This window comes from Pelophylax lessonae (genome assembly GCF_965119305.1).
Source record: "Pelophylax lessonae genome assembly, chromosome: 1".
Taxonomy (NCBI): Eukaryota; Metazoa; Chordata; class Amphibia; order Anura; family Ranidae; genus Pelophylax; species Pelophylax lessonae.
In genome coordinates, this window is record NC_138768.1 from 181,579,965 (window position 1) to 181,597,137 (window position 17,173).

Below are 17,173 nucleotides of genomic sequence, written 5' to 3' on the forward strand. Positions count from 1 at the left end.
GACAGTTCCATAAAGCAAGTTCAGTATGCCTGTGCTAGTGCTCAGCTGGTGGAGGATGGCTTCCCGTATCTTACAGCACATCCTTTGTCTTCTAAGGCTGTAATCCCCAGCCCGACACACATCCTTTTTATCACAGCATCACGCCTAAGAGGGCAGTCTGGACTCCTAATCCTTGGTCTATCACCTCTAAGATGTTGCAGAGCTTAGTCTAGAGGATTTATGATAATGCATCCACTGCACGCTGAAGGATACGAGTTGTGAATATTGCTTTGTCTGGTTCTCCATGTAACTCCTGCTCACTCTTGCGTTAACAGAGGGCACCGCAGAGCAAGCATGATGCTGGCAGCAGGGATGCAGAGAAGTCTCTTGATGCACAAGGAGCCACAGACATTGCCACCAGCAGCACCGGTGGAAATGGGCAGGTGAAGGAGATTTGTATTTTATGTTAATGCATTTATGCAAGTCAATGCAATTATGTATCTTTTTTATTAGGACGTGTAGAACTGCTTATGTGTGTTTAGGAAGGATGTTGTATGTTTAAATAAACCTATCTAATGGTATAATATATGCAATGCTTCGAGATCTAGCAGTTGTCATTCTCTGTTTGAAAATGATAGGAGCATTTGAAGTAAAAGCTGTGATATGTCATTTTCTTGGGATAAAGATGTGCTGTACTGTCAGTTCAATAGAAATTGCAGCTGAATGCCATGTATGTAAGACTGATACTGCTGCTTTTGTGTCTGAAAAACTGAGGATTAACATAAACTGGTTTGGGTAGGCTCTTTTAGTGAAGGAAATAAAACATAAGGCAGCGCTGAGTTGACCACATGACAGGTTACTGTCTGACATTCTCCTTTGTTGTTCTGTGGACAACTTCCAGACAAACATATTCCCTGCCACTGCTGCATGTTTAGACACAGCATTATTGTTTCCCTGTTGAAGCAATGACTCACAAAAGCCATACCTGCAGTTCTTTTTTTACATACTAGCTAGGTGTGCTTACACTGTGTACTTCAGCTCTATTGATCAACATTGCCAACCTAAATAAGCTCTTGTATGTATGAGTTAGCCCCCATTCACACTGGGGCGACGCTACTTCGGACCGCGACCAGCGCGCCGCGACCTCGGAGCGGCCGCCACGGACTTCATAACATTGAAGTCTATGGCGGTCGCCTCCTGGTCGCCCCAAAGAAGCTCCGGACCCTTTTTCTGAGTCGGAGCGACTTGTGTCGCTCCTATCAGAACGGGTCCGCAGCTTCCCTATGGGAGGCGACCTGCGGCGACCTGTGAGGCGACCAGGTCGCCTCACAGGTCGCCCCAGTGTGAACGGGGGCTTCATGTTCATTTTACCTTTTGACAATTACCTCTACACTGTAAAGTTCAGTTCAAAGTCATACATGTTTCAAAGGTGAACCTATTTTTAGCTCGTATGACAAGGTGATTAAAGTGATATTAAAGGCAGATTTAAAAAAAATGAAAACAAATGAATAAAAAGTTATATTTACCTGCTCTATGCCATATTGCAGAGAGCGTCCCTTGCCGTGAAGTTTGGCAGTCCCAACTTCTTCATCCTCCAAATTCCCTTTTTGCAAGCTATTTGGAACCCATGCAGCTGCTCTCCTGAACCAGGTTGTGTGTGTCACACACACAGTGCCACACCCCCCCCCCCCCCCGCTCCCGCCTCACAGGAGTTTGAGTCAGCAAGAGCCTATGGCTCCCACAGATCTTAGGTCTCCTGTAGGATCCAAGAGAGGAAAGTGGTGGTGGCTGCATCAGTTTTCTTTCCTTTTTTTTTTCCCCACTCTGTTTTCACCTGGTGATCTGGCCAGCAACACACCTCCTGTATTAGTGAGACCCAACTCTGGAGAAATGAGAATATGAGGCCCAGCAGACAGCAGCATTGTCAGTCTGGGGGTTTTGGAGGGTGGTGTTAAATGTATGAGCAGATTTAGAACCACTAACAAATTGAAGCCAAACTCCAGCTCACATTTTAACCATTTAAGGACCAGGCCTATTTCTGACACTTGTTGTTTACAAGTTAAAATTAGTATTTCTCTTTCGTTCATTGAGCAACACAGCTCCTGATCATCTTAACCATTGGGTTATACTGCCCCCTACAGGAGTAGAACACCAGGCAAAAAAAAGTCTGTCTACGCCTATAAGCAGGAGCCTGCCTAGTCAGGAGTAAGGACCTAGTTCCTTGTTGGGATCTCTGATCCTGGCATTTTTTTTTTCTTTTTAGATAGAATTTTTTTCTCCTGAATATTTTCCTGCGAGATCTACAATCAACTGCCGGACTGGGCGATGGGATGGATAATCTAGATCCAGTGGTCACCCTAGCCTGGCCAGCGAGCACCCGCAGACCTCTGCCGCGACAGCCCTACCGAACGGAGGCTGGCCTGCGAGTTGAACGCCTCACGAGGTCACATATGACTGGCATGAGTCACATCGTTCTTCCTGGCCGACAGCCCACTAGTTCGATGGAGAGAAGGTTCTGTCTGAAGAAGTGTCAGCCTGATTCCTGGTATGGTAACTAACTGTCCCCCCCTCTCCCCCTGGAGGGTTTTGGGGTGGACGTGGGCCCCTCCATGGGACGGTCGAACCCCCTTGATTCCCGTTCTTCCCGTTAGGCACCCCCCTCATCGGTCTGGTGGTTCCTGTGGGCCATCTCTCCCCCCCCCCCCCCCCCCGATCGGCTGTAAGAGGGTAAGATGTGGCTCTACCTGGTGGGGGCTCCTGCCAGGGCCCCCTCTTCCTGCCTGTGCTGTTTTCTGAGGCCTAGGGATGCCTCCTGGGATCCTCGTGGTGCCGCCATTTTCTTGTAGCCTGTGTGCTTAATGCACGGCGGCCATGTTTGTGTAGTCCGGCGGCCATTTTCCGGTGGTTTGCCTTTGAAAACAGCAGCAGCAATGACAGTGGAGCCTTGTATTGTTTTTTTTTTTTCAGGTGAGCTCCAGTTGTTTTGGTTGAGCTCCTGTTTACCTGGTTGGCTATAGTTGGCCTTGGGAATTTATTTTTCGTTGTTTCCACCCCTCATATTTAACACTGCTTTGGGACATCCCAATGGTTGAGAAGATCAGGAGCTGTGTCCGTCATGAACGAAAGAGAAAATGGGATTTTTGACTTACATCTCTGATGTTCTTTGATGGACACAGCACCCACCCCTCTGTGGAATTGGAATTCTTCTGACACTGCTTGTACCAAAACGGAGTACCTATAGCAGAGAGGGAGTATACCCCCTGGGACTGCCCACAGGCGTAGCCAGACTTTTTTTCTGCCTAATGTCTTACTCCTGTAGGGGGCAGTAAAACCCAATGGTTAAGAAGAAGAAAAAAGGTCTTGTTACGCCTATGGGCAGTCCCAGGGGGTATACTCCCTCTCTCTGCTATAGGTACTCGGTTTTGTTAAAAGCAGTGTCAGAAGAATTACAACACCAGAAAGGAGGGGTGGGTGCTGTGTTCGTCAATGAACATCAGAGAAATGGATTTTATGTAGAGACCCTAGAGAATAAAATGGAGATCGTTGCTATACTTTGTCACACCATATTTGCGCAGGAGTCTTCCAAACGCAATTTTCTGGAAAAAAATACACTTTTTAAATCAACAATAAAAAAACAGTAAAGTTAGTCCAATTTTTTTCTATAATGTGAAAGATAATGTTACGCTGAGTAAATAGATACCCAACATGCTTAAAAGATTGCGCACGCTCGTGGAATGGCGACAAACATTGGTACTTAAAAATCAGGTTAACAGTTTAGAGTTACAGAGGAGGTCTAGGGCTAGAATTATTGCTCTCCCGCTAACGATTGTGGCGATACCTCAGGTGTGGTTTGAACACCGTTTACACATATGGGCGCGACTTGTGCGAGCTCGGAGGGACGGGGCGCTTTACATTATTTGTATTTATTTATTTTACCTTATATTTTTTCACTGTCCCTTTTAAAAAAAAAATGTATTCCTATAACAAGGATTGTAAACTTTTGATCAGGGTCATTTGGGTAGTTTCTGTTGTCATTATGATTTAAAAAGAGTAAACACAGTTGATTGATAATAAATTACTTCAGCCAAACGCTAACCATGAGCGAAAGAAAAGTTTTTGTGTTATCATTCATATTCTCTGAAAAATGGCCAAGAAATCATAAATTCTGCCAGGGTATGTAAACTTATGAGCACAACTGTATATATACTGTAGTGCCATAAGATGTGGGCAATGAGCACAACTGTATATATACTGTAGTGCCATAAGATGTGGGCAATGAGCACAACTGTATATATACTGTAGTGCCATAAGATGTGGGCAATGAGCACAACTGTATATATACTGTAGTGCCATAAGATGTGGGCAATTATAAATTTCAGAACATATACATTTTACTGAACAGATAATATTTTTAAATAAGTCTGCAGTATAAAATAAACATTAGAAAAAAAAAAAATCACCTGATAAATGTTCCACGTCAACAGTTAGGGCTCTTTCACACGGGCGATCCGATCATATCCGCCTGTCAGTTTTTTAGGTGGATCTGATCGGATCCTCCATGCAGCTCTATGGGGCAGCGGATGTCAGCGGAGACACCTCCGCTGACACCCGCTGCCATCCGTATCCGATCCTGTCCGTGAAATCTGGACGGATGGAAACCCTATTTTTCCATCCGTTCAGGGATCGGATCGGATGAGAGCGGACAGGCGGTCCGCTCTCATCCGATCCCCCATAGAGAGCAGCAGGGGCTGTGACACCTCCCTCTCCACACTGCAAGCGGAGACGGAGCTGTCATCCGCGGGATCGGCGGATCGATCCCCGCTGAGCAGCACGGATCCGCCAACGGAGGTGGACCATGTGAAAGAGCCCTAAAAGTGATTGTAAAGTCTCGTTAAAAAAAAAAAAAATAACAAACATAATATACTTATGCTGGCCATACACGTACAGAATTTTAGCGTTTGCAGACTGAACGATTATTCGTGTCCAGTTATGTCCACTAACTGATCGAATAAACTTGCTTTATATGTTCGTAGTGATCGTTTGATAACAATAAAAACATATAAGACAATATTCTTTTTGATTCCATTATAGTATACACTTTAGTTGAAACAGTAAAAGTTTTTAGTTTTAGATCCATCGACATTCGCCGGGCCCATGGTCGAAATTGTCGGTAAAGTTGGGTTCACCAACGGCACGAATGTCGAAGATCTTTCCAAAAACGACCAGTTTCCGCCGAAATTCTGTGCGTGTATGGCCAGCATTACCTTCACTGTGCAGTTGGTTTTGCACAGAGCAGACTGGATCCTCCTCTTCTCGGGTCCCTTTTCGCTGCTCCTAGCCCCTAACTCCTGTCCAGTGCCCCCTCAGCAAGCAGCTTTCATTTGTGTCCATTCAAACACGAAGCTGCGGTTCAGCCCCGCCCCCTTCTCCTGATTGGCTAACTTGACTTTGACAGCCTCGGGAGCCAATTGTGCTGTGGCTGTGTCTCAGCCAATCAGGAGGCAGACCTGGACGGCCGAGGGACTCGTGGACATCTCAGGACAGAGATGGGGCTCAGGTAAGTATTAGGGGTTTGCTGTGGAGGCTGCTTCACACAGAAGGCTTTTTATCTTAATGCATAGAATGCATTAAGATAAAAAAAACCTTCTGACTTTACAACTCTTTAAAAGATTTCTTAAACTGTGATGTCATGTTGCAGATTGTTTAGAGAGAAAGAAGGCATTGCATTAATACAGGGGTTCTTCCTGTTAGGCATTGCATTAATACAGGGGTTCTTCCTGTTAGGCATTGCATTAATACAGGGGTTCTTCCTGTTAGGCATTGCATTAATACAGGGGTTCTTCTGTTAGGCATTGCATTAATACAGGGGTTCTTCCTGTTAGGCATTGCATTAATACAGGGGTTCTTCTGTTAGGCATTGTATTAATACAGGGGTTCTTCCTTTTAGGCATTGCATTAATACAGGGGTTCTTCCTGTTAGGCATTGCATTAATACAGGGGTTCTTCTGTTAGGCATTGTATTAATACAGGGGTTCTTCCTGTTAGGCATTGCATTAATACAGGGGTTCTTCCTGTTAGGCATTGCATTAATACAGGGGTTCTTCCTGTTAGGCATTGCATTAATACAGGGGTTCTTCCTGTTAGGCATTGTATTAATACAGTGGGGTTCTTCCTGTTAGGCATTGCATAGATACAGGGGTTCTTCCTGTTAGGCATTGCATAGATACAGGGGTTCTTCCTGTTAGGCATTGCATAGATACAGGGGTTCTTCCTGTTAGGCATTGCATTAATACAGTGGGGTTCTTCCTGTTAGGCATTGCATTAATACAGGGGTTCTTCTGTTAGGCATTGCATTAATACAGGGGTTCTTCTGTTATGCATTGCATTAATACAGGGGTTCTTCATGTTACTGTTCTAGAATGAAGGGATGTTCTATTTACATGACAGGCATAGTGGTGAAAAAAGGTAAAATGAATCAAGCTTTCATTGGGGCAAAATATTTAAGTTGATGATGTGTGTTTTGTCAGTGTTTCTTCTTGCAGGAGGTGTGCTTGTAAAAAATAAAAGGGCCATATGGCTTGTGAGGGGTATGGGAGGAAGCCTCTTTCCTCTTTGTGCTGGTCCATTCAGGATTGGCTCATTATCAGGATGATGCTGGGAAGGTGTGGTCCTGTTTACAAATCTACAATTACAGGCTTGTTCAGGAAAGCAGTGCAGGAAGCCATGGGATTGTGCAAGGTACCCATATCAACCAGTATTCAATACTGATGTCAGACCAGTGACAGGTGAATTTTGGCTCGGTGTGGCATGTTGCCAATTAAATAAGCGCATTAATGTAAAGTTTTTTTCCTAATATGGTAGATGTTTGTTATGTTAAAACTTGTAATGTCTCGAAAATATGCTTTGTGATGAAATTGGGAAAGAAGACTTGAGAAACCTATGGTAAAACTGTTCAGTATGTCAGTGCATACAATTCTGTAATTCATAGATTTGAATATAGATGCTGTACAAGTCACCACAGATTTGGATAGTGTTTGTTTTGCTAGTGATGTTCTAATATCATTTGCTCCTCTCATGTTTGAATAATGTTTGGAGCCAGATGGTGGCTGGCTGGTACTCGGGCCTTTCATGGGTCATCTGGGGAATATCCTATTCTAGGAGTGCTGCAGAGGTGGAGAAGGTTAATTGCTGAATGACTTAATGGATCGAGCTGTAATCCTTTCATACCCCTGAGATTGAGTCGTATGTGTCTGTGTGCCAGAGTCCTAAATTATTTATGTTGTCCTGACAAGTAGCAGTGTCCTTCATTTTCTGTGGATAGCAGAGCCCAAACTTAGTTTTGGTGTCTGATGTGGTAAGGACTGAAAAAAGTCAGCAAAAAGTTAACGAAAATGTAAAACCAACATTTCACATTCCTGATGCTTGCTGTACCATGTACTTATATGAAAAATGATCCTGTTCTCTTTGTATTGCTTCCTTTGTGTGAAATCCCTGGTGTTCCTGCCAGTCCCTCTGCTTTGCTATTAAAAACTGACCATACCTAGCAGGAAAACACATGATGGTCAGTTCTCTAGCAGTGCTGGGAACTCAGCCTGCTCTCCTCCAATGATCAGACTTGTCCTGACACACACCCCCTGCACAGCCATTCACTGGGAAGATCAGTGTGTTTTTCCTTCTCCTCCCCCGGCTTTAATGCTGCTGAGAACAGAGGAAATGTGGTCACTTATAAAAAAGAAAAAGGTATTTATAATGTTTTTTTTTTTTATTTATATCTATACACAAATGTTTTGCCTTTCATTTCTATTTTAGGCTCGGTTCACACTGCTGCGATGGCAAAGTCATACGCTTTGCCCTGGGACTTCCTTCCGACTTGATCCTACTTGAATGCTATATAGGAGCCTGTACAAGGGCTGAAATCACACCCAAGGCGAACAAAATAGTGCAGGAACCTTTTTTAAAGTGGGAGCGACTTGTGCAACATCGGTTAATACTGCTCTCATAGGGATACATTGCATTTGACATGTCATGTGACTAGGGGTCTCACAAGTCAGATCCCATGTCGCTGCAGTGTGAACCAAGCCTTCAACTGAATGGGTTGGTTTACAAGTTGATGGTTTACAATCACTTTAGGCTGGCCAAACACTGGTCGAAATTTGGCCAGTGCAGCAGGGACTGGACAAATATTGAGGAGTGTGTAGCTATCCCTACTTGACAGAAGTCCATCAAAAGATAAATGCAGTTTACCAATCCTTGGATGTGGTGGATGCCTTGCTTTTCTTTTCTTTTTTTTTTTTCTTAGGCCCCTTTCACACATGCGGATCATTCATTTCATCAGTTCAGCCACATCAAAATGGATGAAGTATTTATAAGTTTGTCATCCGTTTTTCATCCGTGGTCATCTGTTTTTCATCAGTGGTCATCCGTTTTTCATCCGTGGTCATACGTTTTTCATCCGTTTTTCTAAAGTGGTCATTAGTTTTTCATCTGTGGTGATCAGTTGTTTTTTTTACATTCACTATCAATGCAAAAACGGATGAAAAACTGACCATTTTTCAGTTTACATCCGTTTTTCATCCAATCCGTTTTTTTAATGGACGAAAAATAGAGCTTTGATCAGTTAAAAAAAACGGATAATGACAGATGCGGATGTAAATGTATGATCCTCCATAGCGATGTATTGATGTCCGTTTTTCATCCGTCAACAGATGGATAAACTGACAGCATGTGTGAAAGTGGCCTAAGGCTTTTTTTTTTTTTTACCTTCACTTAGTGATCATGCCAGTAACACACGTCTTGTCTTAGGGTGTTTGCATTCTGGATGAATTAATAAAACAGACACCTTTGGACTACTGATTGTCTGTTAGTTTGGGGAAAGCATAATGTTACATTAGTAGAGCTGCACAATTATTAAAAAAAAAAAATATTGTGATCCCAATTCTACCCCCCCTCGTGATCTTAATTCAGCATTTCCACCATTCATACAGTGCAGAGCAGTTCTCTGCCCAGTCACAGCTGTAAAAAAAAAAAGAGCCTCCAAAAATGTTTATCAACATTTCTCATGCTGGGAGATAACTGTAAACTGTTGTTTAAAAAAAATGTTTTACAATGTATCATTTGGTTATTTTTAGATCAAAGGGTCTGTAAATTAGGGCAGTTTAAAGAGGAAGTAAACTCTTCCTTTTTTCTCTTTTTTTCCCCCCTGCACATTGTGACACCTGCAACGAAGCCCGCGTTGTCCCCACTGCCGCGGCTGGCATCTTTGCCTGTCTTCTTTCTGGGTCTGCTGGCTCTGGCTGTATTACTGGCCAGAGCCGCGTGACGTCACTTCCGCCCATGCACGCGCATGAACCGTCGGTCATGGCACAGGGCTCTGAAGAAATGGCACGGGCAGCCATTTCTTTAGAGTGCATGCGCCAATGACATCATCAGCTGCATGCAATATAAATATCTCCTAAACAGTGCAAGTTTAGGAGATATTTACAGTACCTATAGGTAAGCCTTATTAAAGGCTTACCTATAGGTAAAATACATAAAAGTGAGTTTACAACCACTTTAACCACTTTCAGGCTCCGTTCACATACTGGTGTCTCAGGTAGCAGGCAGAATCGCCGCAATTATGCCTGCGATCCTAAATCATTGCAAATCGCGGAACAACGTGCAATACCCATGACTTGCAATGGCACCCCAAACGCGGCACAATTTTTTGCCGTGAATGTCCCCCCGACAAATCGCGGTAAAATCACACAAACAGAATTACAGGATGCCTGTTGACCAAAAAAAGTTAATGTACTTCTTTTGGGCGACAGGCACCCCGCGATTCTGTTTGTGAAATTTTACCGCCGATCATGGTGGCAAAATTGTGCCATGTTTGGGGTGCCATTGCAAGTCATGGGAATCGCACGGGTGTCTTGCGATTTGCAATAATTCGAGATTGCGATTCTACCCGTGATCCGAGACGCCAGTATGGGAACGGAGCCTAAAGGAGTTGTAAAGTCAGAAGGTATCTTAATGCATTCTATGCATTAAGATAAAAAGCCTTCTGTGTGTAGCAGCCTCCCCAGCACCCCCTAATACTTACCTGAGTCCCATCTCTTTGCAGCGATGTCCACGAGTCCTTCAGCCATCTGGGACTCTCTCTCCTGATTGGCTGAGACACAGCCGCAGTGCCATTGGCATTCCACAGCTATCAATCAAGGTCAGTTAGCCAATCAGGAGAGAGAGGGGGTTGAATGGCAGCTCCGTGTCCGAATGGACACAAGGAGCTGCAGCTCGGCTTGGGTGCCCCCATAGCAAGCTGCTTGCTGTGAGGGCACTCGATAGAAGGGAGGGGTCAGGAGCAGTAACAAGGGACCCGAGAAGAGGAGGATCCGGGCTGCTGTGTGCAAAACCACCTGCACAGAGGAGGGAAGTATAACATGTTTAAAAAAAAAAAAAAAAGTCTTTACAATCACTATAAGACTAGGCCTTTTTCTGACGCTTATTGCTTACAAGTTAAAACCCGTATTTTTTGCTAGAAAATTACTTAGAACCCCCAAACATTTTTATATATATATATTTTTTTTGCATATAATTTTTTATATATATATATATATATATATATATATATATATATATATATATATTTTTTTAGCAGAGACCCCAGAGAATAAAATGGTGGTAGTTGCAATATTTCATGTCACACTGTATTTGCACAGCGGTCTTTTTCATACACAATTTTTTTGGAGAAAATATATTTTAATTAAAAATAAAAAAACTAAACAGTAAAGTTAGTCCAATTTTTTTTTTTTTTTTTTTTTATAATGTGAAAGATGTTATGCCGAGAGTCGTGAAATAATCGGGATCTTTATTCTAAGCAAAAAAAATAGTGATTCTCATCTTATCCAGAATCGTGCAGCTCTCTAGATTAGCATATTTAGATTGGTTTGACTAACTTATTGAAAGCAAACTCCAGCTAAATCTTTTAAAGCTACAGCAAACAGGGTTTTCCTTTTGCAATATAGGTTTTACATAAATGAATAAAAGATGACCTTTGTAAGCACTCCTTTCAGTGTTAAATTGTTTGTCTCAACCCTCTAACCGTAACTGTGTCTGCTTTGCATGGACAGCTTGATCTGCTATAGGGAGTTGAAAAAAAAAAAACAGACTTATGTCCGGTTCACACTGAGGCGATCCGTCTTGCCGGGGCGACCTGTGAAGTCGCGGTGCACAGCGCGCACCGCCACCTCGGAGCGACATGCACGGACTTCATATCATTGAAGTCAATGCAGGTCGCTCCAGGTCGCCCCAAAGTAGTACAGGACCCTTTTTCTAAGTCGGAGCGACTTGTGTCACTCCTATTAGAACGGGTCCTGTGCTAATCAATGGCAGGCGACTTGTCAGGCGACCAAGTCGCCTGACAAGTCGCCCCCAGTGTGAACCGGCTCTTATTGGCAGAATTACAGAGTGAAATTAAAGGCAAAAAGACCTAAAAAAAATTCAGCCACAACATCTAAGAAATGGTGAGCTGCAATGGTAATACATTTGTTTTTGCTTTTAATACTGCTTTAAGCCTCATGCACACAGGATGTAAAAAAAAAAAGCCACTTTTACAAGCGTTTGACATTTTTTTTTCAGCCTCTGAATGCACTTCTATGTTAACCCATGTGGCCATGCACACAGACATTTACAGGCCTATTAGAAGAGGAACATTGGGACATCACTTGAGCGTTCATGGGTCGTCCTCAGCTTGGTATATAACCCCCCCTCTCTTTGCTCTAGGTAATCCGTTTTAATCTGTCTAGTCAGGAGTAAGGACCTAGGCTCCCAGCTGAGATCTTTGGTCCTTGTAATTTTTTTCCCCTTTCTTACATCTTTTTTTGTTTTTTCTCTCGGGAGATCTACAATCGACTGCCGGGCTGGGCAACGGGCTAGATCATTTAGATTCAGTGGGATGCCAGCGAGAGCGTGCAGACCGCAGCTACGCACTAGGTCAGCCGTGACATAGCCCCACTGACAGAGGCTAACCCGCGAGTGAAACGTCTCGCAGGGTCACATACGACCAGGCTTGGGTCGGAGTCGCAGCTGTCCCTTGGCCGACAGCTCCCCTACTTCAGTGGCGAGGATTCTGTCTGTCTCAGTGCGCTGGCCCTGTCTGGACCTGGAGTCTGGTGGGAATCCCAGGGCAGAGGATGCAGCGGAGACCCCTGGGGTCTCCCCCACTATCCCCACTCTGTAAGGGTCCTGGGATAGTGTGTCCTGCCCTGGTAGTCTAGAGGGCTCCCTAGGTGCATGCCTTACTGTTTGCAGTTTTGGTATAGTGCAGGGGGAACCCGATATAGAGTGCGCAGTGGAGTCTCTCCTAATGTGTGTCCTACCTGCAGGAGGGGGTCTCCTTGCAGAGGGTGCAGCATTGCAGAGGGCACAGGGAAGATCCTGGCAGCATGCTGTAGCTGATGGTGGCCATTTTCCCTTAGTCTGGCTGGTCTCCAGTTGGCGGCCATGTCTGTGTAGCCCGATGTCACAAGGGCCATTTTCCCTTAGTCTGGCTGGTCTCCAGCTGGCGGCCATGTTTGTGTAGCCCGATTATGTCACGGGTCAAAGAAAAATTTGATTCATGTGGGGTGGTCCCCTGAGTGCCTGAGGCGGCAACGTGGTGATTATGAATAATTCCCATTATGCCGCCATGTGTTTTGAAGATCCTTAAAAACCAGGAATGGTATAGAAGAATTCCATCAGATATAGTATTGAAATATCAGTTGGAATTTTATAAACTAGTTGACTCTGCATATTTAAATGCAATTATTCCAAAACACACATGGGACTTCATTCGTACACCATTTCCGATTACCCCCACCTTTTATGCCCTCCCCAAAATACACAAGGACGCCACTAATCCACCAGGGCGTCCTATTATTTCGGGTAGAGGGTCCTTAACGGATAATGCCAGTAGATTGGTCGATTCCTTTTTGAAACCATTCGTGATACAACTGCCATCTCATATACGAGACACCATTCATTTTCTACAAAAAATTGAACATATATGGGTGCCTCCTGACTGCCTGTTGGTCACGATTGATGTGGAGGCACTATACAGTTCCATCCCCCATGATCGAGGCCTCTCAGCGGTCAGACACACAATTATGCAAGACAACAACTTAGATGCATATGGCGAGTTTATACTGTCCATTTTACAGTTTATTCTATTGCACAATGTCTTCACGTTTGACGGCTCCCACTACCTCCAGGTGCAGGGCGTAGCGATGGGCACTTGTTGTGCCCCATCCTACGCCAATCTGTACCTGGGGGAGTGGGAGCAAGCCATTCTCAGGGACGACGCAATGTCGGTGTACATTAATTTGTGGGTCCGGTACATCGATGACGTGTTTATGCTCTGGCATGGATCACCCGTATTACTTAATGCTTTCATGGACAGATTAAACAAGAATGATTTCAATTTGAAATTTACGATGAATTATGATCCCTGCCATGTTACCTTTTTGGATGTAAATGTGTCTAGAGGGGAGGATGGTGTTCTCCACAGTGGACTTTTTCGAAAGCCCACTGCTGGCAACACCATCCTCCATGCCTCTAGCTTTCACCCCGAGACACTGGTGCGCTCCATTCCGTTTGGCGAATATCTCCGGGCCAGACGGAATTGCACGGACCTCACCGTCTTCCAAGGAGTAGCTAATGATTTGAGGAGTAGACTCCTAGCAAGGGGTTATTCCCCGACGACCCTCAAAAAGGCATACAGAAATGCCAAAGCAATAGACAGGAATACACTACTGGCTCCAAAAATTCAAAAATCGGATGACCAAACCCTAAGACTAATTGTCAGGTATTCAGAGCAACATATGGAAATCAAAAAGATTATGACCAAATATTGGCACATGCTTGCATTTGACCCAATTGTGGGCAAACATGTTCCAGCATTCCCACAAATTACACACAAAAAAGTCCCAGCTCTTAAAGACCAACTGACACACAGTGAATTTGCTGCCCACGGCAGCAGGGACCCCTGCAAAGTCAGGGGAACCTACATGTGTGGGGCATGCAAGTATTGCAAGTTCATGCATACTACTAAGAATCCCATTCTTCCGAATGGACAAATTTTTAGGCCCATGCATTTTGCCAACCGCCGCACACACGGGGTAGTATATTTACTTCTCTGTGGGTGCGGCTGTTTTTATGTTGGCAAAACTAAACTGGATTTCACAAAACGTGCCTGCCGGCACATTAAAAGTATGAGAACCTGCGACCCTGACCTTCCTCTCGGTCGCCACACCAGTTTGGTACATGCAGGGAGGTTTCCCAAAATAAAGTTTTTGATCTTAGATAGAGTCCACCCCAGCTCGAGAGGAGGGGATTGGAATAAGACCCTCCTCCAGCTTGAGCTGAGGTGGATCTATCGCCTTAGAGCAACAGAGCCACCAGGACTTAATAAGATGGTCTCATACAAACCCTTCCTGGAGGGCTTTACATCCGGCGGCATGGAAATCTAGTGACTTCAATCTTTTGGTATATCGCAGTTCTCTTCCTTTTTTCTGTAATTTTCCCCTTTTCTTTATAACCTTCTTTGTTACCTAATGTATCTAATGATGACATGAATTTAATACGAGGGTTGTTTAGATGTTCTTTAATTTCTATATTTTATTTCATGCAATGGTTAATATTGAGTGATTGTACAATATTTTGTAATTTAGCATATGTACGAATTAAACCTTTGTACACAGGTAGGTCAGTCTGACCGACTATGGTGCCAACTGTAAATTCCAAGAAATTACTTTTTCTTAAAATTTATATTTTGATATTGCATTGATGATAACTATTTGCACTCAAGCTTACGGTCTTTGTTGCCTTGTTATTTATTTTTTACAGGACCCAAACCTTCTCTGATGTCTCGATGGATGGAAGCTGTGTGATGGGGAGACACTTATTCCCATCTCGGCTCTGGAATAGCCCGGCACGGTAAAGCGGACGCCACTAGATGGCGCCCGCAGTGTCGGCAATAGCCTAATCCATCTAGCTCTGTCTGTGCTATTAGGCGCATGCCCAGTGGACTCCGCCTTGCGCTCCACGCAGTCGGAAGTCCATTACCGTGTCGGTGGGACGCACAGGCCGGCCCAGCTTCCGCCCGATACTTCCGGCAGGGGGCAGGCCCGGCGTATGTGACCCGGGGAACCCTATTGACAACCAGCTGATTGCAATTGTCTCTCGGCTGAGACCAGTCTCAGCTGATTGACAAAGCTCCCTTTATATTCTACATGCCCGACATTGGACTCATTTGTTCCTCTGCCGAGCATGAGATAACATCTACCTTGCCAAGCTGGATTTGTCTGCCCGTTACAAGTGACTCTAAGGTATTTATTTGATTACTTTTTGAGAAATCCTGTTAAATAGCCTGCCTATGCAATTCAATGGTGATGGCAAGTTTTGATTTCTTTCTTTTTCTTTTTGAATTTATATTTTTCATAAGAGGATATTCACTATGCCTTTCCTCTTGTATTTTTAACCATTGATTTTGGGACCTACAAATCCTGAAGTGGAATTTTTCACTCATAATTAATCTGTGCTGTCACTCACTATTTGGGTAATGGACGATTGTTTTTCCCCTCAGACAAAAGAAATCAAAGCAACATTTTTACTATATTTTTTCTGGGATCTTTTCCAAATAAGCAATTGTTATCACTACTGCGTTCTTTTGGCTAACTTGGGGATTTTTTCTAATCATTTGGCCTTTGCTCAGCAGGACTGTCTTCTGGGGGCTCCAGCTATTCCTACCCCCTTTTTCCCTTTTGGGGAATTCGGGTTGCAAGCAGTTTTTCAACCACCTGTGACATACAGAGAATTTCTCTTTTGGGTCCAACATCGAGCATTTCTACACGGCATCCTAGGTTGGCGCCTTTCGGCAGATTGATCTCCTGTTTTTAGCCTTTATAGGCAGGCAAGTTTTCTCCATTCTTTACAGTGAACATGTAAGTGCTTTGAAATTTTGTGAAAGTATTACAATGTACACGTTTTTGTTTGATTGACACTTTACTTACATACTAATTATTTTTAGACCACCTCCTGCGGGCACCCCTGAAGAAGGAGTTCGGGGTTCCTCTCCGAAACGCGTCGGGTGAATACCCGCGGTTCATATGTGGTGCATTTCACTGTGTATATTATGTCTGTATAACTTGCCAAGTATTTTAACAATTTTTTCTTTTTTGTATTTATCTACTTTTTCAACAAAGTTTTCAAATAAATTGTGTATCTTGACATTATATAGTGCCTTAAAAGTCCCGCCCCAAGGGGAACTCCATTGTTCTTGGATTATGTCACGGGGGTCATTTTCCCTTAGTCCGGGAGACGCTGGAGATGACCAATGCCTCATTAGGATTCCGAAGCTCCTCTTCCTCCTCGGTTTCCTCTTCCTGTGCCCGGAACAAATGAACAGGGATGGCATCCATGTTGATGCTGAGTCCGAATTCTCCGCACTCCTCCGATCGGTAGGGTGAGTCCTTGGGGGTCCCTGTTATCTCACTCTTTCTGCTGAAAGGTACCTGAGCCTTGGGAGATCATTTAGTGGTGCCAAAAGATCGTTTTTGTACTGCAAGGTCTTCCTTTCCTTGTGGAGCCTCAGGGTCACATCTCCCCCACTGACCTCAGGTGGCGGGTCCCTCTGAACCCCAGCTTCCCATGGTTGCACTGATGGTGGTCCTACAGTCCTTAGTTTCCCAGGTAAAAGTGGCGTGTGGGAAAAGGCTCGGGAGGTAGTGTCCCCCGCCTTTCCCTGCTCAGTCTGTCTCATCTGATTCTGAGCCCGATAGACGCAGCCCATCCAGGGGGGCTCAATTTCCCACCCCCAGATCCATACAATAGTGAGGATGATTCCTCCATGGTCGCAGCAGCGAATTAAAAGGAGGCAGTAGATGCACTTATCACTGCAGTGCATGAAACTTTAAAAATGGAGGAATTCGGCTGATGTAGCCATGGACGTGGCTGTGTGGTTTGGTATGCATAAGTCACCTCGCACTCCAAAAGTGTTTCCTTTATGTGCCTTATTTTGATAGGTTTTCCTGTAAGGAATGGGAACAATCAAAATTACCCTTTGTTGTCCCCAAACGTTTTGATGTACGTTACCCTTTTGAGGAGTCACTTTTAAAAAACTGGACTAGTCCACCAGTGGTGTACCCTCCTGTTTCCAGGTTGAACAAAGCTATCATGATCCCAG

The 17,173-nt window shown here is 44.3% G+C and overlaps 1 protein-coding gene across 2 annotated transcripts in view; it reads left to right on the top strand.

Moving 5' to 3' along the window:
- APC (APC regulator of WNT signaling pathway) overlaps positions 1-17,173 on the top strand; it is a 283,126-nt gene that overhangs the window by 202,500 nt on the left and 63,453 nt on the right. For both annotated transcript variants that reach the window (XM_082244064.1, XM_082244063.1), the window contains exon 9: positions 315-422. In XM_082244064.1, coding sequence (XP_082100190.1) covers positions 315-422 — 108 coding nt within the window. The remainder of the gene's footprint in view (positions 1-314; positions 423-17,173) is intronic.